The sequence below is a fragment of the Lagenorhynchus albirostris genome, chromosome 1 (assembly GCF_949774975.1).
Source record: "Lagenorhynchus albirostris chromosome 1, mLagAlb1.1, whole genome shotgun sequence".
Taxonomy (NCBI): Eukaryota; Metazoa; Chordata; class Mammalia; order Artiodactyla; family Delphinidae; genus Lagenorhynchus; species Lagenorhynchus albirostris.
The window spans coordinates 121,866,878-121,884,129 of NC_083095.1; the positions used below are offsets into that span (position 1 = coordinate 121,866,878).

A 17,252-nucleotide genomic window follows, 5' to 3' on the forward strand; every position below is an offset into this window, starting at 1 on the left:
AATGCTTGATCTGTATTTAGTCATAAAAATTGCAGTTAAAAATGTAGATTCCAAACACTATTAAAAATTTTCCAATAAATGAATAAAGTACCAAAAAACCCCATTTTCTTTAATACTTGGCATCTGTTTTGACAAGACTGACTCACCTTTTTTAGAATAATTGAGCCCAAAGCAAAAGCATATCAGTCTCAAAACTGTATCTAATTTAAGTAAATCCACTAACTCTTGTAACCACTCAGTATTATCAGCATCAAATTCAAAGGACCATTATATAAACTGAAAATCAACTCCAAATTTGTCCATATCAACAAAGCATTCTTCAATTTTTCTTATAGATTTTGCAGACAACTTACATAATGCCATCGTATTTAAAATCTTCGTATATTCACATTGAAATGTGTAAAGTCATTATTGATTTGTATTATGAATAGTTTAAATTTTAACATAAATTCTCATACCTGTCTAGCTAGGTCACAAGCAAGCTTTTATTCTCTCCTTGGATCTTTAAATTTAGCTCATTCATGTGCACTGTGATATAGGTGAAAAAATGTAAATCATGCTGTGATGTTTTCTCTTTGTTCAGAATTGGCAGGTGTTCCTTTTGTTTCAAGAAAATCTTGAATTAGAGTTAACAGTACAGTAAACCTTTGTAAAATTCTTCCATGACTCAAGCAGTGAACACTGGCAAAGAACATGTAGTCATATTCATTATCTTCCATTTCTTTTAACAGTTCCATAAACTGGTGATGAGTCAGAGCATTTGCACATGTATACTGAACAATTTTAATAACTGCATCCATGATACAGTCTACTTTAGAGCACAGATATTTTCAATATGTTAATATGCAGTGGATCAAATAAGGGAAATAATTCCATTAAATCCGGGTTTTTGATCCCACGTAGCAGGTCCTTGTCTGTCTTGATAGAAACGTTTTCCTGTCTAGCTGAAAGTGACAGGTAAAAGATTAAAAAATATTTACAACATGCGGTTGATTGTTTTTAAGGTTGCACATAGATGAAGACATTTCAGTTTGGAAGTCATTTGAAACAAAACGTACCCAAAGTATTAACTGGCCATTGTCTCTTGTCTCGTAAAACTCATCTAAAGCTAAAAGCAAAAGTACTTACAATTTTCAAATGTTGAATGAGTTGATCTTGAATAATGTTAGAAAGGTCTTTTATTCACTAACAGTTGCTTGGTGGATCAACTGAAGATCTTTCACTTTTTGTAAAATATCCTTTTTGATCTTTATCTCAAATTCTAAAACATAACTCCCTTAACTGAAATAATAATTGAATGTTTCATCTCTCCATCTAAAAATGGTTTTCTTTCTTGAGCAAGAATTCAAGCTATTTTAAAGCTTGCCAGAATTACAAGCTCAAATCCTTAAAATCACTAAGAAACTTCTTTGTTATACATTTCATTCTGATTTCATTGATTGTGACAAATTTCATTGATTATTTTTTGACTGTAGAGAAGCAACTTATATTATTATGCATTTGCTGAAAATGACTCAATATTGTCTACTTTATTATCTTAAAACTTTTTTTACACAGCTTATTAATTTGGCTCTGCTGTATTAAATCATAATTGCCATTATTTATAAAATTTGTGATACACCTTTTCCATTTGATTCTGCCTCATTAGTGTGCCTATGTTGTCAATTACACATTTGTGTGTAATCTTTTTTTAAAAGTTCCAAACTTCATTTGGAAGTTAAAATTTTTTTCATTGTTAGTTTTTAACCCAGAAAAATAATTTATTTATATTAATTATTAAAATAAGTATTTCAGTTTAACTACCAATTACTATTTACATAGGTATCACTGTAACTCCTGCTGTCTGCAGAAGATATTCAAACAAGCACATTACAGTGCTTCATTATTGCATAGAAAAATAACTGAAACCTTCTGTTGACATAAACTAGACTGGTGATATGCTTATGTGTGATCCTAGAAATGACATGTGCACCCACACTGTGCACTGCAGTACATCTTATATGATGTCATAATAAAAGTGAAATATAGTTTTACCAAAACCATAAAGTATTTAATGGAAATATATTTTATACTGCTTTAGTTAAATAAAATTTTATATCAATTAAAATTTTAAAAGATTAAAATGCATTTCCTCAGTTGCATTAGTCACATTAGAACAGCTCTGGAGTCTAGAGAAACTTATTCACTTTAATAATGAACATTCAAAGAGATGAAGCAACTAGACCCAGTTAAGTCAGCTTAGTTCAGAATGGAGCAAGGCCGTAAATGAATCTGTATTTCAATATATGAAAACGTTCCTTTAACAAATGTTAAAGGCTGAATTCATGTCACACCAGAAAGAATTAGTTTAATAAGAAAAAAATCAGTTATTTCATATAATCTGAAACAATTTGTTTCTTTAAACAAAGCAACCTTTGTGTTTTTTTTTTTTGTAGAAGCTAAGGGGTTTACTTTTCAATGAGATATTCTAGCAGCATGTAAATACATGAAAGATGATCTGAATTTGCTTTTAGACTTCATTCCCCAGATGAACACTAGCATTTGGAGTTATTTTTGTTTTGAACACTGGGTATTCTTTTAACCAAAATACATGCATATATTTATGCAAACATAGAATGAAAATGTAAGCAGGAATTAGAGTAACAATACAATTTCATTCTTCAGTGAATGCCTGAGGTTCATGGAGGAACCAAGTGCCTTAAACCCAGATTTGCAGAGTAGACCTTACCCTCTTAACATTTATGCTGACAGGAAGCAAGGAATTAAACCTTTTCACTAATTTAATTCCTTTATGTCTTTGTCATAAAACTGATAAGGAATTATTTTCCTGCCATTGCTGGTACTTTGATCATAGAGAAACCGTCTAGGATGTAAAAGGTAGCTTTTGCTATTTGTAGAAACGTTAGGGATTGACCACGGGAGCTTGGAGAATACGTTAGAGACTCTTGATTGACAACACAGGCAGTCAGTTAATGCGGAGGGGCATGTTAAATAATTACATATATATTTTACTTAAAGTTTTCAAAAGCACTCACATTTTGAATTCTGTGAATAAGAGACAGAAGCCATGTTTTGTGTGTAATCCTTTTTTTAAAAAACTACTTTCCCCCATCCTATTCACAATTTTTTTATAGACTGGTTTCAGGTATGTAAGAAATGTTTTTTGGATTCTGCTAGAGATGACCTAATTTTTACAAATTGCTATGCATTCAAAATTTTTGTTTGCTCAGAATGGCAATGTTATTGTCATTATTCTTTGGTAGTTATAATAAGTGGTTTTGTACAAAGCTGCAGTTCAAAAGAATATTTTGCTACTAGCTTGTAAGTTGTTTTTATTAAAATTGGCCTTATTCTAGGAAGAAAATTGAATGCTAATGTACAAGTTAAAGTTTATTATGTGTGATTCCTTATATTATTTGCTTATTGACTCGCTAAAACACACACACACAATATCAGTTTTAAGGAATATCTTAAATGTCTTTCTTCAAAGCGGTTATCGGTTTCCTGAAAGATGTAGCCACTGTTTTTGTTTTCTAACACCTTGGAATGAAAAGATTCATTCTTCTCAACCATCTGAATTCAGTTTATTTAAATTAAATTATGTGTGAAATATATGGCTTTTAGTTTTTTTATTCAAATATCCCTACAGGTTAATTACTTTTTTCCTGCTTTCCTCTTAAATCTCTCCTGCCTGCAAACTCCCCATTAATTTGAGTTGGGAAGGATCACATTAAAGATTTAGGCTTCGTGCTACATGAACAGAATTGGTGCTTTGTATTTCATTTTCCATGTATTATGTACCACTGAAAAGAATATAACACGTGTAGTAGCGTATTTCATTTTTGAAAGAGGAATTGAAGAGCTTTTGAATAAAAATGTGTAAAGAAACTGGTGTTCATTGCCTACGTGGCTTTTTATAAAGGACTCTTGAAAAGCATTCCACTGTGGATTCCAAGTCCTCTTTAAACTCACCACTGACAGTAACTGCCTGCAGAGGCATGTGATCATCTTGGCAGTAGCCAGGCCTTTCAGTGATTTCATTACTGTGGTTTCCTCAAGCTCTTTACACACATTGATTAATATTTTCCTTGCAGTTATCGCTGTGATGATTTTGTGATTAATGACACCAAGCTGGGACTGGTACAGAAAGTCAGAGAACACTTACAGAACTTGGAAAAGTAAGTAATAGGCCTTGGGAAAGAAGGGATAGAGTGGGGTTGAGGGGTCTTTCAGCATTTCTGAGTGGGATTTTTGTTTATGAGTTCCATAACTTCATCACGTTTTTAGTGTGACTGAAATGTGAACAAAGTAAACTTTGGAGTTGGGTATCTGAAAATGCCCATAGTCAGTGATCATAGCTCAGCATTTATTTTGTTTAATATTTGTCATAAACCATATGCAAGGGCTCCAGAGCCTGTTTTTTAGTTATTATCCACCAACTTATAAGCTCCTCAGTTTATTTGCAAGGGGAATTTTGGTAGTGCAAGGGAAGGGCAAAAAATGATACAAGCTCATTATAGAGTTACCTTTGATATTAGAAAATCCTTATCCAAATGTATTATGAGGTCTTCTTAGAAACTCTGAAATTTATGTATCAAGGGAAAATAGGTTTAATTATATTATTGTTCAGCGTGCATCTATGTGATAGCACAAGATCCTAGTTTCTTCTTTTCCTTTTTTTGTTAGGGGCAGTATGTATCACTTGAAAGTATAGGAAGCTGTGAAATGCTTTGCCATCATAAAGAAATTAACCTGCTTAAGTGAATAGAATTATTTTTTGCTATAGCCAAATAGGTTAGTCAGATAAAGCTCACTAGACCCAAAATTCAAGCAGTAAACAGAACTCCAGTAGCAATGTCTTTTGAAGCTGCACTGGATAGAAGCATGGCCCTGGAATGGTCGCTGACTCAGGTGAAATTTGTGTAAATCACCCCTAATTGTCAGGTGCCATCTAATTTATTTATTTTTTGTTGTTTTTTAAAAAATCTTTATTGGGGTATAATTGCTTTACAACATCTTATTTATTTTGACAGTCGATGTATAAAAATGGTACTGTGAGAACATGCCACAAGTGAGAGTCCTTTAGCAAACTTACATGTGAAGCCAACAGAGTATTTTAAAATTGAGTGCTGAGAGGGAATAACCTAAGTTCTTTGAGTGAAACACTGTCTAGCTTTGGTTAACCAAAGTCTCTGTGCATGTCTCTGTCTAAATAGACTATAAGCTGATAAGGGAAGAATCGATTTCTTTGAAATCTAAGCTAATTAGAACAGGCTGGGTTTAAGTGCACTTTGGCTTGTCATCTTGGGGCTCCTCACTTTTTCAAAGCGCCTCCTCCCTTTTAATTTGAACAAAGCAGCAGGAGCATATCTAGGGTTAGAGACACAGGTATAGACACACAGATCTGGAATATTGAATTTGGTCTGAAATAATCACAATTAACCGTGAAGTAGGAGATTCCTGCAGTAATTTATGTAAATATCACTCTTTGGTGTGGTGATGTCATTGTAAAGATCTTACTAACTTGATTCTTTGTTATAGAAGTAGGTAGCTACCAAATTATTTCTTCCTGCCACTTATAGTTTTCTCTAAGAAAAGACTATCATCTCAATGACAAATAAATTCATCAGAACTAAGTCAAAGGGAAAACCGGAAGTTCAAGAACCTGCATGCGTTTATGCAGATATTGAATCTTTTATTTCCATTTATTTCTTCGTCAGGTAAAAGATGTCACAGACTGCCTCGTCTACACTTCTCCTTGGTCCCACTGAAAAAGCTACTTTGCGGTCCTTTTTCTATGTCAATAAACATTACCTAAATTTATTTTTATTTTTTCAAACATAGCCTTTACTCTGTAATGGAAGCTACAATGAAAGAACTATGATTACATTTGAGTTTTACTTTAGACTGTTTAGCGTATCCTCTGGAGAAGCACTGCGCACCAGAAACGTTGTATTAATCTACACTGTGCAGTATGGTAGCCACTAGACACACGTGACTATTGAGCACTTGAAAATTAGCTAGTGTGACGAGGAACTGAATTTTACATTTTTAAGTTTAATTAATTTAAATTTATTAGCCACATGTTGTGAGCAGCTACCATATTAAATAGCGTGGATCTAAAGGATTCTGCCATTTTGAGAATCATTGATGGTAAAATTTAACATATTTTTAAAAAGCTAAATGCTTTTTTTTGTATAGGTTAAAACCAAAAGTTAACTATTAGGCATTGTCACAGTACATACACTGTGCTTGTGAGTGAACTTCTTTACTTACAGAATTTGTGAAGGAATAACTTAACATCGTAGTACATATGGGATTATCTCTTCTTACCTTGTAGTCACCAGTACACTGAGAGGGACATACATTTCTGAAGACGTTTTTCATAAGAATATTTTTAGATTTGAAACAGCTGACTGTCACTAGATCTGATGCTCTGAAGACAGTTCATGTGGAAATTTTGGAAAGAAAAATAATTATGTATTTTCTTTGGATTAAGCTGGTACTTTGGGAAGATGGGAAAGCGTTGGTAGACTTAAAAAGTCTATGTTGTTTAATAGTAACTTTCACTTCCTTTAGATTAGTTCCCCTGATACATAATAATTTTAAAGTGAAGATAGGAATTATTTCCTCTGAAGATAGGAATTATTTTCTAACAAATTTCAAACTTAATATCTCTTTCAATGAGAAACATTTAGATAATTTAAATTCAGAATTTATGTGCTAATTAGGATTTGTTTTAGAATATGCTTTGTAGCAGAGCTGAATCAAATGAATTGATATATGCCTATGCGTCTATAATTTATTTATCATTCTGCAAACTCAGGTTATATCATCATCTATTACAACATACTAACAAAACATGATACCTTTATCAAAATTAAGAAAGAAGTGGCGTAGAATTTGAGACTTAATGTTAACTCTCAGAATAATCATGTCAGACCAGTGTTTTTCTTTTTTACGAGTAGTGGGTGTTCTCTTGTTTGAAGCTTCACCATTGATTAGGTAGATAGAGCGGTGGAGGAGAGGGACTGTCCATCAGACCACATCCACTTGGCCAGCGTTTCTGGGAAGCGCCCGGAGGGTGGCAGCTTCCAGTCCCACCCTGCTGGAGGAGCAGTGGGGATTTCCAGGGGAAGTGGAACTCCTCAGTTACTTGAAATACTTGTGGGCCACCGTGGCCTAACGGGTCACTTCCTGGCCTGGCTAAGCAGCCAGGCAGGGCTCCATACCCTAGGTACTTAGAACAGCCATGTTCACTCTCTCTTGCTGTGTAGTGTTGTGTATGTATGAACGTCTTTTTGACTGTCTGTTTGTGCTTTAATAGCTCAGCTTTCACAGCTGACAGGCATAGGAAAAGAAAACTTTTGGAAAACTCATCACTGAACAGCAAGTTACTAAAAGTAAATGTAAGTAATTAAAATGTATTCAAATATAAGAATTGGTTGAGATCTAGTCACTGTTTGATTACAGTTCTAACATTAATGTTGCCCTTTATAAACTTTTATAAATGTATGCCTTGGATTTGGAATATTTTACAAAATGTTTGCCACTTGTACTAATGATTCTTGATGTGACTAAATACCCCAGCGAGTCTGTCTGTCAGTGCCTTCCTTCCGTCAGGATGACCACCGTGCTCCTCCGCCTTAGGAGGCATTTGTTCTTAACGCCTACTCATGTACCTTATTACTCCATCTCTGTCGGATCCCAAAGATCCTTGCTTCCTTCTGTTAAAGGTCCCTAGTGCAAATTCTATGGGTCTGGGGCTTCCCTGGTGGCACAGTGGTTAAGAATCCCCCTGCCAATGCAGGGGGCACGGGTTCGAGCCCTGGTCCGGGAAGATCCCACATGCGGCGGAGCAACTAAGCCCGTGCGCCACAACTACAAGCCTGTGCTCTAGAGCCCGTGAGCCACAACTACTGAGCCTGTGTGCCACAACTAGTGAAGCCCGTGCACCTAGAGCCCATGCTCTGCAACAAGAGAAGTCACTGCAATGAGAAGCCCGTGCACCTCAACTAGAGAAGGCCCGCACGTAGCAACAAAGACCCAACACAGCCAAAAAATAAATAAAATAAAAATCTGAAAACGAAAAATGCTTTGGGTCTGAAGTTTTGGTAAGTTTTTTCCTTAGGGCCTTCATTAATACAATTTCACCATAAAAGAATATGCTTCCTCATTCTGATACCCATCTCTTACCAAATGTATGGCCATTAATGGAGTAACAAAGTTTAAATATGACTAAATATTGTAAAGTATACCAGTAATTTTGTCCTGCATCTACCTCTCTGCTGTCATGCTAGCTGTGTTTAGACACACAATTAAGTATTACAATTTCGTGGAAGAAAGAGCTAAAGTGATGCTTCGGGTTGGATGGGTAGATTCACTAACCATGTGTAGTACTCAGACATCACAGTGCATTTGTACAGCTAATCAAAAAACAAAGCCTTAGTCTTTAAGGGAAGTTCAGGTAGTTTTTTCAGATTGATATTCCATTGCTAGGAAAAACATGTATTGGTCATTTGCATGGCTTAGAGTTAAAAGCTGGGGGACAGAAATACTTGGCATGTTTATATTTTTTCCAATTTGTAGTAGCTTTAATAGAGTCTTATGAGGGCATTAAGTCTTACATTTATTTAAGGATCTTCCTGGTTTTTGCATTGTGTACTCCACAGTACTTATTAATGGTGACTTCCTCATAAGCTTCCATTTAGAACAATCCTAGGATCAGAAACAGCCTTCTAAAAATATCCAGACACGTTTACAGGGAGTAGAAAGAGAATTTGAAATATTTGTTGGACTGAAAAGTATCAATTCCGAACTGGCTTGTTGCTAGAGTTTCAAATATAGGCCTTTGTTCTTCTTTGATGTTGAAACAGTTGGCCTTCTCTTGGTATTACTGAAGGCCACCTCTTGTTCCATTTTGCAGGGAAGCACCACTGCCATTTGTGCCACAGGCCTTCGGAATTTGGGGAACACGTGTTTCATGAACGCCATCCTTCAGTCACTCAGGTACTGTTACAGTCACAGCCTAAGTATCTGACGTTAGTTTCTGGTGGAATGGTTAAGAGCAAAGGCTCTGGGTTCAGATCCTGTCTCTGCCACTAACTCTAGCCTACTAACTTGGGGCAAGTTACCTCAGTTCCCTGTGCCTTAGTTGTCTCATCAGTGAAATTGGGGATAATAGTCTACCTCACGGGGTAGTCGGGAAGATACTATATAATTTACATAAAGTGCTTAGAACAGTGCCTAGCAGGAAATAACTGTTAGCTGTTATTATTTAGTTCCTGTTCCTTCTTGAATAGGCTTGAGCACAGGCCAGCAAACTTCTGTAAAAGGCCAGATTAAATAAATATTTTTAACCTTTGCATGCTACATCCAGGCTTTCTCGCACATCTTCTCCTCCCTTCAACACCCCTCTCCCTTTTAAACCACTCTTTAAAAATATAAAACTCACTTTAAAAATGTAAAAGCTCACTGGCCCAGGGTCAGATTTGTCCTGTGGGCCATAGTTTGCAGACCCCTGGGCTATAAGGAACCTTGTTCAGATAACTTAGTTCAATCATTAGTTGAGTCTTAAGTATGGTCATAAGATCAGATGTTTAGAAGATCTTCAAAATGTAAGGTGAGCAGGGTCCCTGGCGGTGCAGCGGTTGACTCTGTGCTTCCACGGCAGGGGGCTCGGGTTTGATTCCTGGTCAGGGAACTAAGATCCCACATGCTGCATGGCCAAAAAAAAAAAAAAGAGTAAGATGAGCAGGAAAAATAAAATAGACAACAAGGCTGACCTAAGTTATACAGAAGAAATTATTTAGAAAGTTGCATACTTTTAGATTTTAATGTGGTATCAAAGACCACAGTAAATTATTTTCCCAAGGCCACCTTGCTAATGAGGAACAGAAGCCATGTGTGATCTCTCCTTAAAGGTACTGGCTCTCAGCTTATCTAGTCTTGCTCAAAGAAGAAATTCTAGTCACTACCGAATTCTTGTTACTCTGTATAGTGTATTTAAACAACATGGTTGGTTTCAAGGCTTTTAGTTGAGGAAATTATTGAAAACTTGGGAACAAAGGCCCTGAAAAGAAAGAAATGGTGACAGGCTATAGCTGGGAAGGGGGAAGGATTTCTGGAACAGAGATTTTGCTTTAAGGTCTTTGTTTACTTTTGCAAAGTCATCTACTTATATTCCCTTTTAAAAAAATATTTATTTATTTGGTTGTTCTGGGCCTTAGTTGTGGCAGGCAGGCTCCTTAGTTGTGGCTCCAGGGCTCCTAAGTTGTGGCATGCAAACTCTTAGTTGCAGCTTGCATGTGGGATCTAGTTCCCTGACCAGGGATTGAACCCCGGCCCCCTGCATTGGGAGTGCAGAGTCTTACTCACTGTGCCACCAGGGAAGTCCCCCTTATATTGTTTTCTTGGAGTAAATGAGGAAGCTTAATGAAGAAATGCAATGTTAAGAGATTGCATTGAGTATCATTTGAATGAGAAATTGAAATATCACATTTTCAAAATCCATATACTGTATAGGTCTCATAGTGCTTTCTTTACTTCTTAGTACATTTAAAAACTAATAATTTTTTCCCCTTCCTTTTAAAATAGTAACATTGAGCAGTTTTGCTGTTATTTCAAAGAGCTGCCTGCTGTGGAGTTAAGGAATGGGAAGACAGCAGGAAGGCGAACGTACCATACCAGGAGCCAGGGGGACAACAACGTGTGAGTCTAAGAATATGTCCTTTCTGGCTTTGAGCTACAGAACAAGTGACTCTTACTGGTGATTCCCATTGCATTATCTGAGTTAATAGGCACGTGCATTAAAAAAATAAAACACCAAAACAACTCTCAATTGTGTTTAAGTATCTAGCTAGCAATCTTAATAATTGTTAGAATTCTTTTATTTCTATTTACCTAGTAGGCAGGACAAATGTAGCACTCCGCTTGTTGAGTCTGTGGATTTGGGCACTCTAAAATTGACATCTATGAAGAAAACACAGTTCTAGGTATAGACGGGCGTGAATATCATTAGTCTCTGTGAATTGATTTGTCTGATAGGGTTAGGTAAACCTGTCTTGGATAATTACATTAATTTGTAGTTACCAAATTAATTACAGAGCAGTACTGTCAATTTTTAGCTGATATGGAAGGAGAAAAAAATTGACAAGTGATTATTGAGAACCAAACCAATATATATTCAAATTCAGTGCAGCCACGTTCTCTTTGGGGCTCAGAAAGATTTATCATATTATCATGACCGTAAGGGGTATCTTAACATTACTGAAATAGGGCTATGATTTATCATCTGTATGTATTTTAATGTAATGTTTTCCCTGCCTGCCCATCCCTGCTCCCACACACCTCATCCCCACACATTCTGAAAAGCCGTCTTATAATCCGACAGTGTTCTGCCTAGATGCCTGAGGGAGAATAGGATAGGCCGTGTTAGAATAGTGTGTAGTGTGGAGTACGCAGTGAAGCCAGGCGTTGGAGCAGGGATGGAATGATATCACTAGAACTGGTGTTTTAAGAGTTTACTTTGGTAGCAGCATATAGGATGAGCTGGAACGTGCCTGCATTCAAGGAGGCTTTTCACTTTATAGTAATTGGTTAGAGGGAATAGCCGTGAAATGAAGAGGAAAAAATACACGTGCACAAAAGTGAAGGGAAGAATTAGTAGTACTTGATGCATTAGTGTCATTTAGGGTTTAGTTACGAATTATAGAAATTGCCGCTGGCCATTTTAGGCAGAAAAGGACTTTATCGAAAGTCTGTTGGTGAGGTTACCATTACTGGATGCGGGGGAAATCAGGTCTGGAGTCTAGGCATCCATAAGGGTGTCCCATCAGGACCGCTGTCCGTGCTGCACCGAAGTTCCCATTGCCAGCACTGCTGGAGTTGGGTGCTGGGTCGATGCTGCTGTTACTGCTCTGCCCCTGCGCTCCTGACTGTGCTCTTTGCCACCAGAAACAGTCTGGCACTGTTCCAGCTTCAAATAGGCATACCCAGGCCGTGTACCTGAGTCCTGGCTTCAAGGGGGAGCGGGCGGGGGCTGAGAGAGCAAGTACCTGGCCTTTTCAGCTTCCACAGTAGGAGGCAGGCTTTGACTCTTAAGGTGGGGTTCCTCAAACATAGGATGAGGGTTCAGGTACTAGGAAGTAAAAAATATGATTTGTATCTGAAGAACCTACTGGATAACAGGGGTTGAGAAAGAAGATAGTGAGATTCTCTGTGATATCAACCAGGTATCCATGAGTATGGTAGCTGTATTGACACATACAGTCATTGAAGTTGAGGAGGTGTATAAGCTTACCTACAGGCATAGAAGACCAAAACTAACGGTGACTTAAACATCCGTGGTTTATCTTCTCACATAAAAGTTGGAGGTTATCCATCTAGGTTTGTTGCACACAATCACTGGGCTCCTCTGGCTTTCTGTCCCACCAGCCCACATCATCCACAATGGTGCTGGCGCACCACCGTTTCGTCCTCATTCTAGCTGGAGGGCAGAAGGAAAGGGTGAATAAGAAGGACCACTCTTTCTCTTTAAGGGAATTTGTCAGAAGTTGGGCACACTCAAATTTTTTTTTATTCCAGGCAGCTCATGTGCCAAGAAAAAAATGGAAGTTGTATTCCTGTGAGAGAAGGGGCGACTGGAGACTGAGGGGCCGTAGGGAGAGTACGGAGAGCAGGTTTAGGACACAGTGAGTTAGAAGAGACAAGAGGGCAGCCAGTAGAAAATTCCTGTTGGAACCTGGAGACAACTGAATAAAAGTGGTCATGAGAAAAATCTGGAGTTTAGATTTGGATTTGAGAGCCATTGGCATAGAGGTGAGTGTTGAAGCTTTGTGGCCAGATGGACTCTGCGGCAGAGAGGAGCAGTCACGCATCGAGGTCTGGGGAGCGCGCTCCTAGAGAGGGGCAGGAAGGAGAAAGGCAAGAGATGGAGAACGAGATTCTGTTACTTGTTTTACGGGTTTTTTGGAAACATTTCATTCTTAGGTAATTTGATTTGTGACTTATCCATTGCTTTAGTTTACAAGTATGGCAGTACTTTGGCATACTCAGAGTTCACCATATAGTTAAAAAACTAGTTTTGTCTGTAATCACTGCTATTTGTATGGGTTCTGAGATGCTGTACTTAGCTGTCAGGTTGAGTTCAGAAGAGACCAAACTCTTTTTATGTTTTCATTTTTTATTTGTGGATTTTAGACAGTTTGGCATTATGTATTGAAATAGCAGCCTCTCACTAATGCTGAGGGTCTTATCATCCCCTGCTCTTTTCTAGGTCTTTGGTGGAAGAGTTTAGAAAGACACTCTGTGCATTATGGCAAGGTAGCCAGACTGCATTTAGCCCAGAGTCCTTATTTTATGTTGTTTGGAAGATTATGCCGAATTTTAGGTAAGTATTATTTAATGAAGGATATTTAAAACATTAATATTAGTCTTTACACTGTTCCTGGAACAATTTCCAACAGAGTGGTGGTATTCTCAATAATGAAACCAGTGTTTTGTTTTTTAAGGAGAAGAGCAGAAGTTGGATATATCCTACTAGACAAATGTGTTTAAATAATAGACCTTAGAAAAATCTTTAACAAAAGGCAGGGCATTTTGTTGTTATAAAAAAAGGCAGGGCATTTTGTTGTTATAAAAACAGAGCCCTTATAAATAACTTACGTGCTCTAGGAAAACATATTGGACAAAATTTCCTTGATTTTTTCAAAATCTTATACAGAGTAATTATCATCATACACCATCCTGTTATTTCAGCTAAAAAAAAAAAAAAAATCCAAATGTGATCAGTAGAAAACCAGGGTATCGTATTCACTGTTCTGGGTTCTGAAGACCTTACAAGACTGTAGTTAAGTCCATTGGGCTTCATTTGCTTTCCAGAAGGTAACACAATTAACACATCATCTCCTAATGTGGTTATAGAGTCACAGCGTTTCCCGTGTTCTTTATCTGGTCTCGCTTGAGTGGGGAAAGAGCCCTGCTGTCAGAGACATCTCCCTCTGCTCCTAAGCTAGTCCTCCCCGTAGGTAACAGCAGATCTGAAGCACTGCGGGTGCTTGACAGCAGCCTTCACCACCTTCTGCTGATTTTATCTTTCTGAAGCACGTCGTGGTTCTTACTAGTCATGATTTTTGGCACCTTGTACAGCCCTCTCTTTCTTTTTTAAAACCAGCACGCTCTGGTAAAACTCAGCAATACATCTTGCTTTACTGTCTCAGAGTGGTTTAGATATATTGGTATTACGGAGAAATGTCTAAAGGGTAACAGCTTCAAAGGACTATAATTTGTTGCCTTGCCAAAGAGTCTAGCCTTGAGGATCAGACGTACTTGACTATTGTTAACCCTGGTCTTTGTTTTGAAGGAAATTTCTTTTATATTTCATGTTATTTAAATCTCTCCTGAGAAGGAGAGAATCATTTTGTAAGAATTTTAGAATTTCCTGACTCTAAATAGGAAAGGTAGAAATGATTAAGTTACTGCTAATCACGTCTGGACTTGATATAAAATTTCTAACAATCACCTACTTAGACTCTTGATGGGGATTTAATCTTTGTGTTTGGTTATTATATAACAATTGCTTCCATTTGTTGAATGCCTATTATGTGTCGAGCACTTTAGGTATTTTATATCTGACCTTCATTAAGAAACACAACAAAATTCCCATCAGGGTAAGAAGTGTTAGCCCCATCTGAAAGAAGACGGAACTGAGACAGAGGAGAGTAGTTTGTTCAGTTTTATACATCTAGTAGGTGTTGGGACCAGAATTAGAACCCAGGTCTTCATGGTGTTGGTCAGCGATAGACGTGTTAACAGTAATTTGTCCACATGCCCCAGTGAGGCCCACCAACCACCTTTATACTCTTCTACTTGGTTCCCGTGGTGACTCAGTTCCCTCTTCATCTAATAGAATTCCACTTTTCATCTAAATCTGCCCGTATCTCTGTTCTTTCTGGTTTCTTTAGCCCAGCTGTGAGCATGATTTAGTTTTTAGCTGCTTAATTTTACTCATTCTATTATTCCTACCAATGAAGGGAAAGAAGTTTTGGAATAGGTAACCAGGTTGAGAAATTCGGATGGCGTTTCCGGAGTGATTCCTATTACATATGAACTCTTAGATTTCCTTAGTGACTGATCGGAATAGGATGTCTGTGTGTTCTTAGCAGGGCTTTCTCTTCGTTCTGTAGTAATTCAGATTGTTCCTCACTTTCATGTAATCAGAGAATAATTTTCTCTTGGTTAGCTCTAGATCTTGAGATTATATCATGAATAAAGTTTTAGTGCAGGGTCACTGCACAGTGCCCAGGTGTGAGGTAGGGTTTTCTTCTCGTAATTGTTACTCCTATTATGTGTACAGGGTAAAAGTTCTTATAACATGCCGAAGTGGAAATGCAATGGGGTCTTGAATTATGTTTGTATTTATAATCCCAAAGTAAAATTTTTTAAGGTTTAGAAAGCCCATTTTCCTTGATTAACATGTGACAGTATCTAGGGAGTGTGATACCTTGGAATATAAGAGGAACCTGGGGAGTTCCCCGGTGGCCTAGTGATTAGGATCCCGGGCTTTCACTGCTGTGGCCTGGGTTCAATCCCTGGTCGGGGAACTGAGATCCCGTAAGCTGCGCGGCATGGCCAAAGGGGGAAAAAAGTGAGGAGCCTGAAATACAATCATGCATGTAGAAGTAGGAACAACTTTCCTCTATTAAATAAATAAATAAATGCAGAAAAAAAAGTACCCTAAATGTAATCAACAGCTTTGGACATAGAAATCATCAGAGCTATTCTTTCTCTTTTCCCACCCAAACCAAAAGCCAGTCACTTAGCAGGGAAACTGTTCCTGAGTTTGAACTTCCCAGCAGACATATATCTACTTGCCACACTTCTTATGGCTTCCTAGCATGCCCAGCTTTTCCTGTCCTTTCTTTTTTGCGGTACGCGGGCCTCTCACTGTTGTGGCCTCTCCTGCCGGGGAGCACAGGCTCTGGACGCGCAGGCTCAGCCTTCCATGCCTGTAAAAATGTAGGCAGTAGTCTTTCCTATCCATAATTTTATGAATGTACTTTAGATATCATTGCTGGATTTATCTACATAAACCTCTGTTACCTTCCAACTATACCAGCTTAATTTTCTGTCAGATTTCATTACTGTTCACTTGTCATTGATCTGTATTAGTAGAAGAATTCCATAGAATTTCCTGACTGAATATAGTATAAGAAGTAACCTCAGAATATGTTGCTGTATATATTAAAGTTTTAGGCTAGAGCATAATTATAAGTCAATGCCTTTTAAAGTTTTTATTTATTTAAAAAATCTCTTGAATCAGAGATTAGGATGCAAGTACAGAATGCTATACATCTTTAACTCTTTAGATAAAGTTTTTCTTCCTTTCAGCCAGTGTTTAAAAATTAGTATCTTTCAGTCTAAAGATTTAGTTTTAAATTCCTTATTCCTTATAATGGTGGTTTGGACCTGGTTTTCTGGTGCAGGTTAAGATGTGAAATTTTAACATTTGAGCATCTTCTAGAGAGGCCGTGTGGGAAATGGGAAGATTCACGGTCCATCCAGGAGACATGTTACTCTCCTGTTGCAGGACTTCAGGCAGGTCCCACAACCCCTTTTTTGCCCCTCAGTTTTCCTCTTAAGTGAGGTCAGTTGAGATCACTAGAAGTCCAGTTAGCTCTACTACTCTGTGTTTTCAAACTTGTTTTTCAGTAGTGGAATTCTGTCTGGAAGGTGCTTTCACATGTAAAACAAGGAGGAAGTGAGGAGGAAGAATCAGGGCGCCTCCCTGTGCTCTGAGCGCAGGGCTGTGGCCCTTGTCAACACTTTGCCCTCCTGCCTGTTTGGCTGGGCAGGCGGAGCCCCACAGTGACTGTTTCTGTTTGCTTCAAGGGGCTATCAGCAGCAGGACGCTCATGAGTTCATGCGCTACCTGTTAGACCACCTGCACTTGGAACTCCAGGGCGGTTTCAACGGTATTTCCCGCTCATCAATTCTGCAAGAGAATTCTACTCTGTCTGCAAGTAACAAATGTTGCATGTAAGATTTAGTTTCCTTTTGTTTTCTGGGAAGACCTCAGATTGCTACTGGTGTTCTTGTTTATTAGATTTATAATGGAAGGTGGGAAGTTTTCTGGACCTTTGCTGAAACTTTTGTGCACTTGAACTTCGTGACCAAGGGGACTAGCACATGCCTCCTGCTTCCAGATCGAAGGCATCTTGTACTTGCATCCAGGTGTAGTTCTAATCGTTATT

At 37.8% G+C, this 17,252-nt stretch overlaps 1 protein-coding gene across 4 annotated transcripts in view; it reads left to right on the forward strand.

Moving 5' to 3' along the window:
- The window catches only part of USP3 (ubiquitin specific peptidase 3), a 214,584-nt gene that overhangs the window by 160,179 nt on the left and 37,153 nt on the right, over positions 1-17,252 (forward strand). For 2 of the 4 annotated variants that reach the window (XM_060151443.1, XM_060151427.1), the window contains 6 exons: positions 4,095-4,178; positions 7,328-7,409; positions 8,927-9,009; positions 10,597-10,710; positions 13,277-13,390; positions 16,891-17,037. In XM_060151443.1, the coding sequence (XP_060007426.1) occupies positions 4,095-4,178; positions 7,328-7,409; positions 8,927-9,009; positions 10,597-10,710; positions 13,277-13,390; positions 16,891-17,037 (624 nt within the window). The remainder of the gene's footprint in view (positions 1-4,094; positions 4,179-7,327; positions 7,410-8,926; positions 9,010-10,596; positions 10,711-13,276; positions 13,391-16,890; positions 17,038-17,252) is intronic. The other 2 variants (XM_060151435.1, XM_060151450.1) reach the window with 2 other exon arrangements.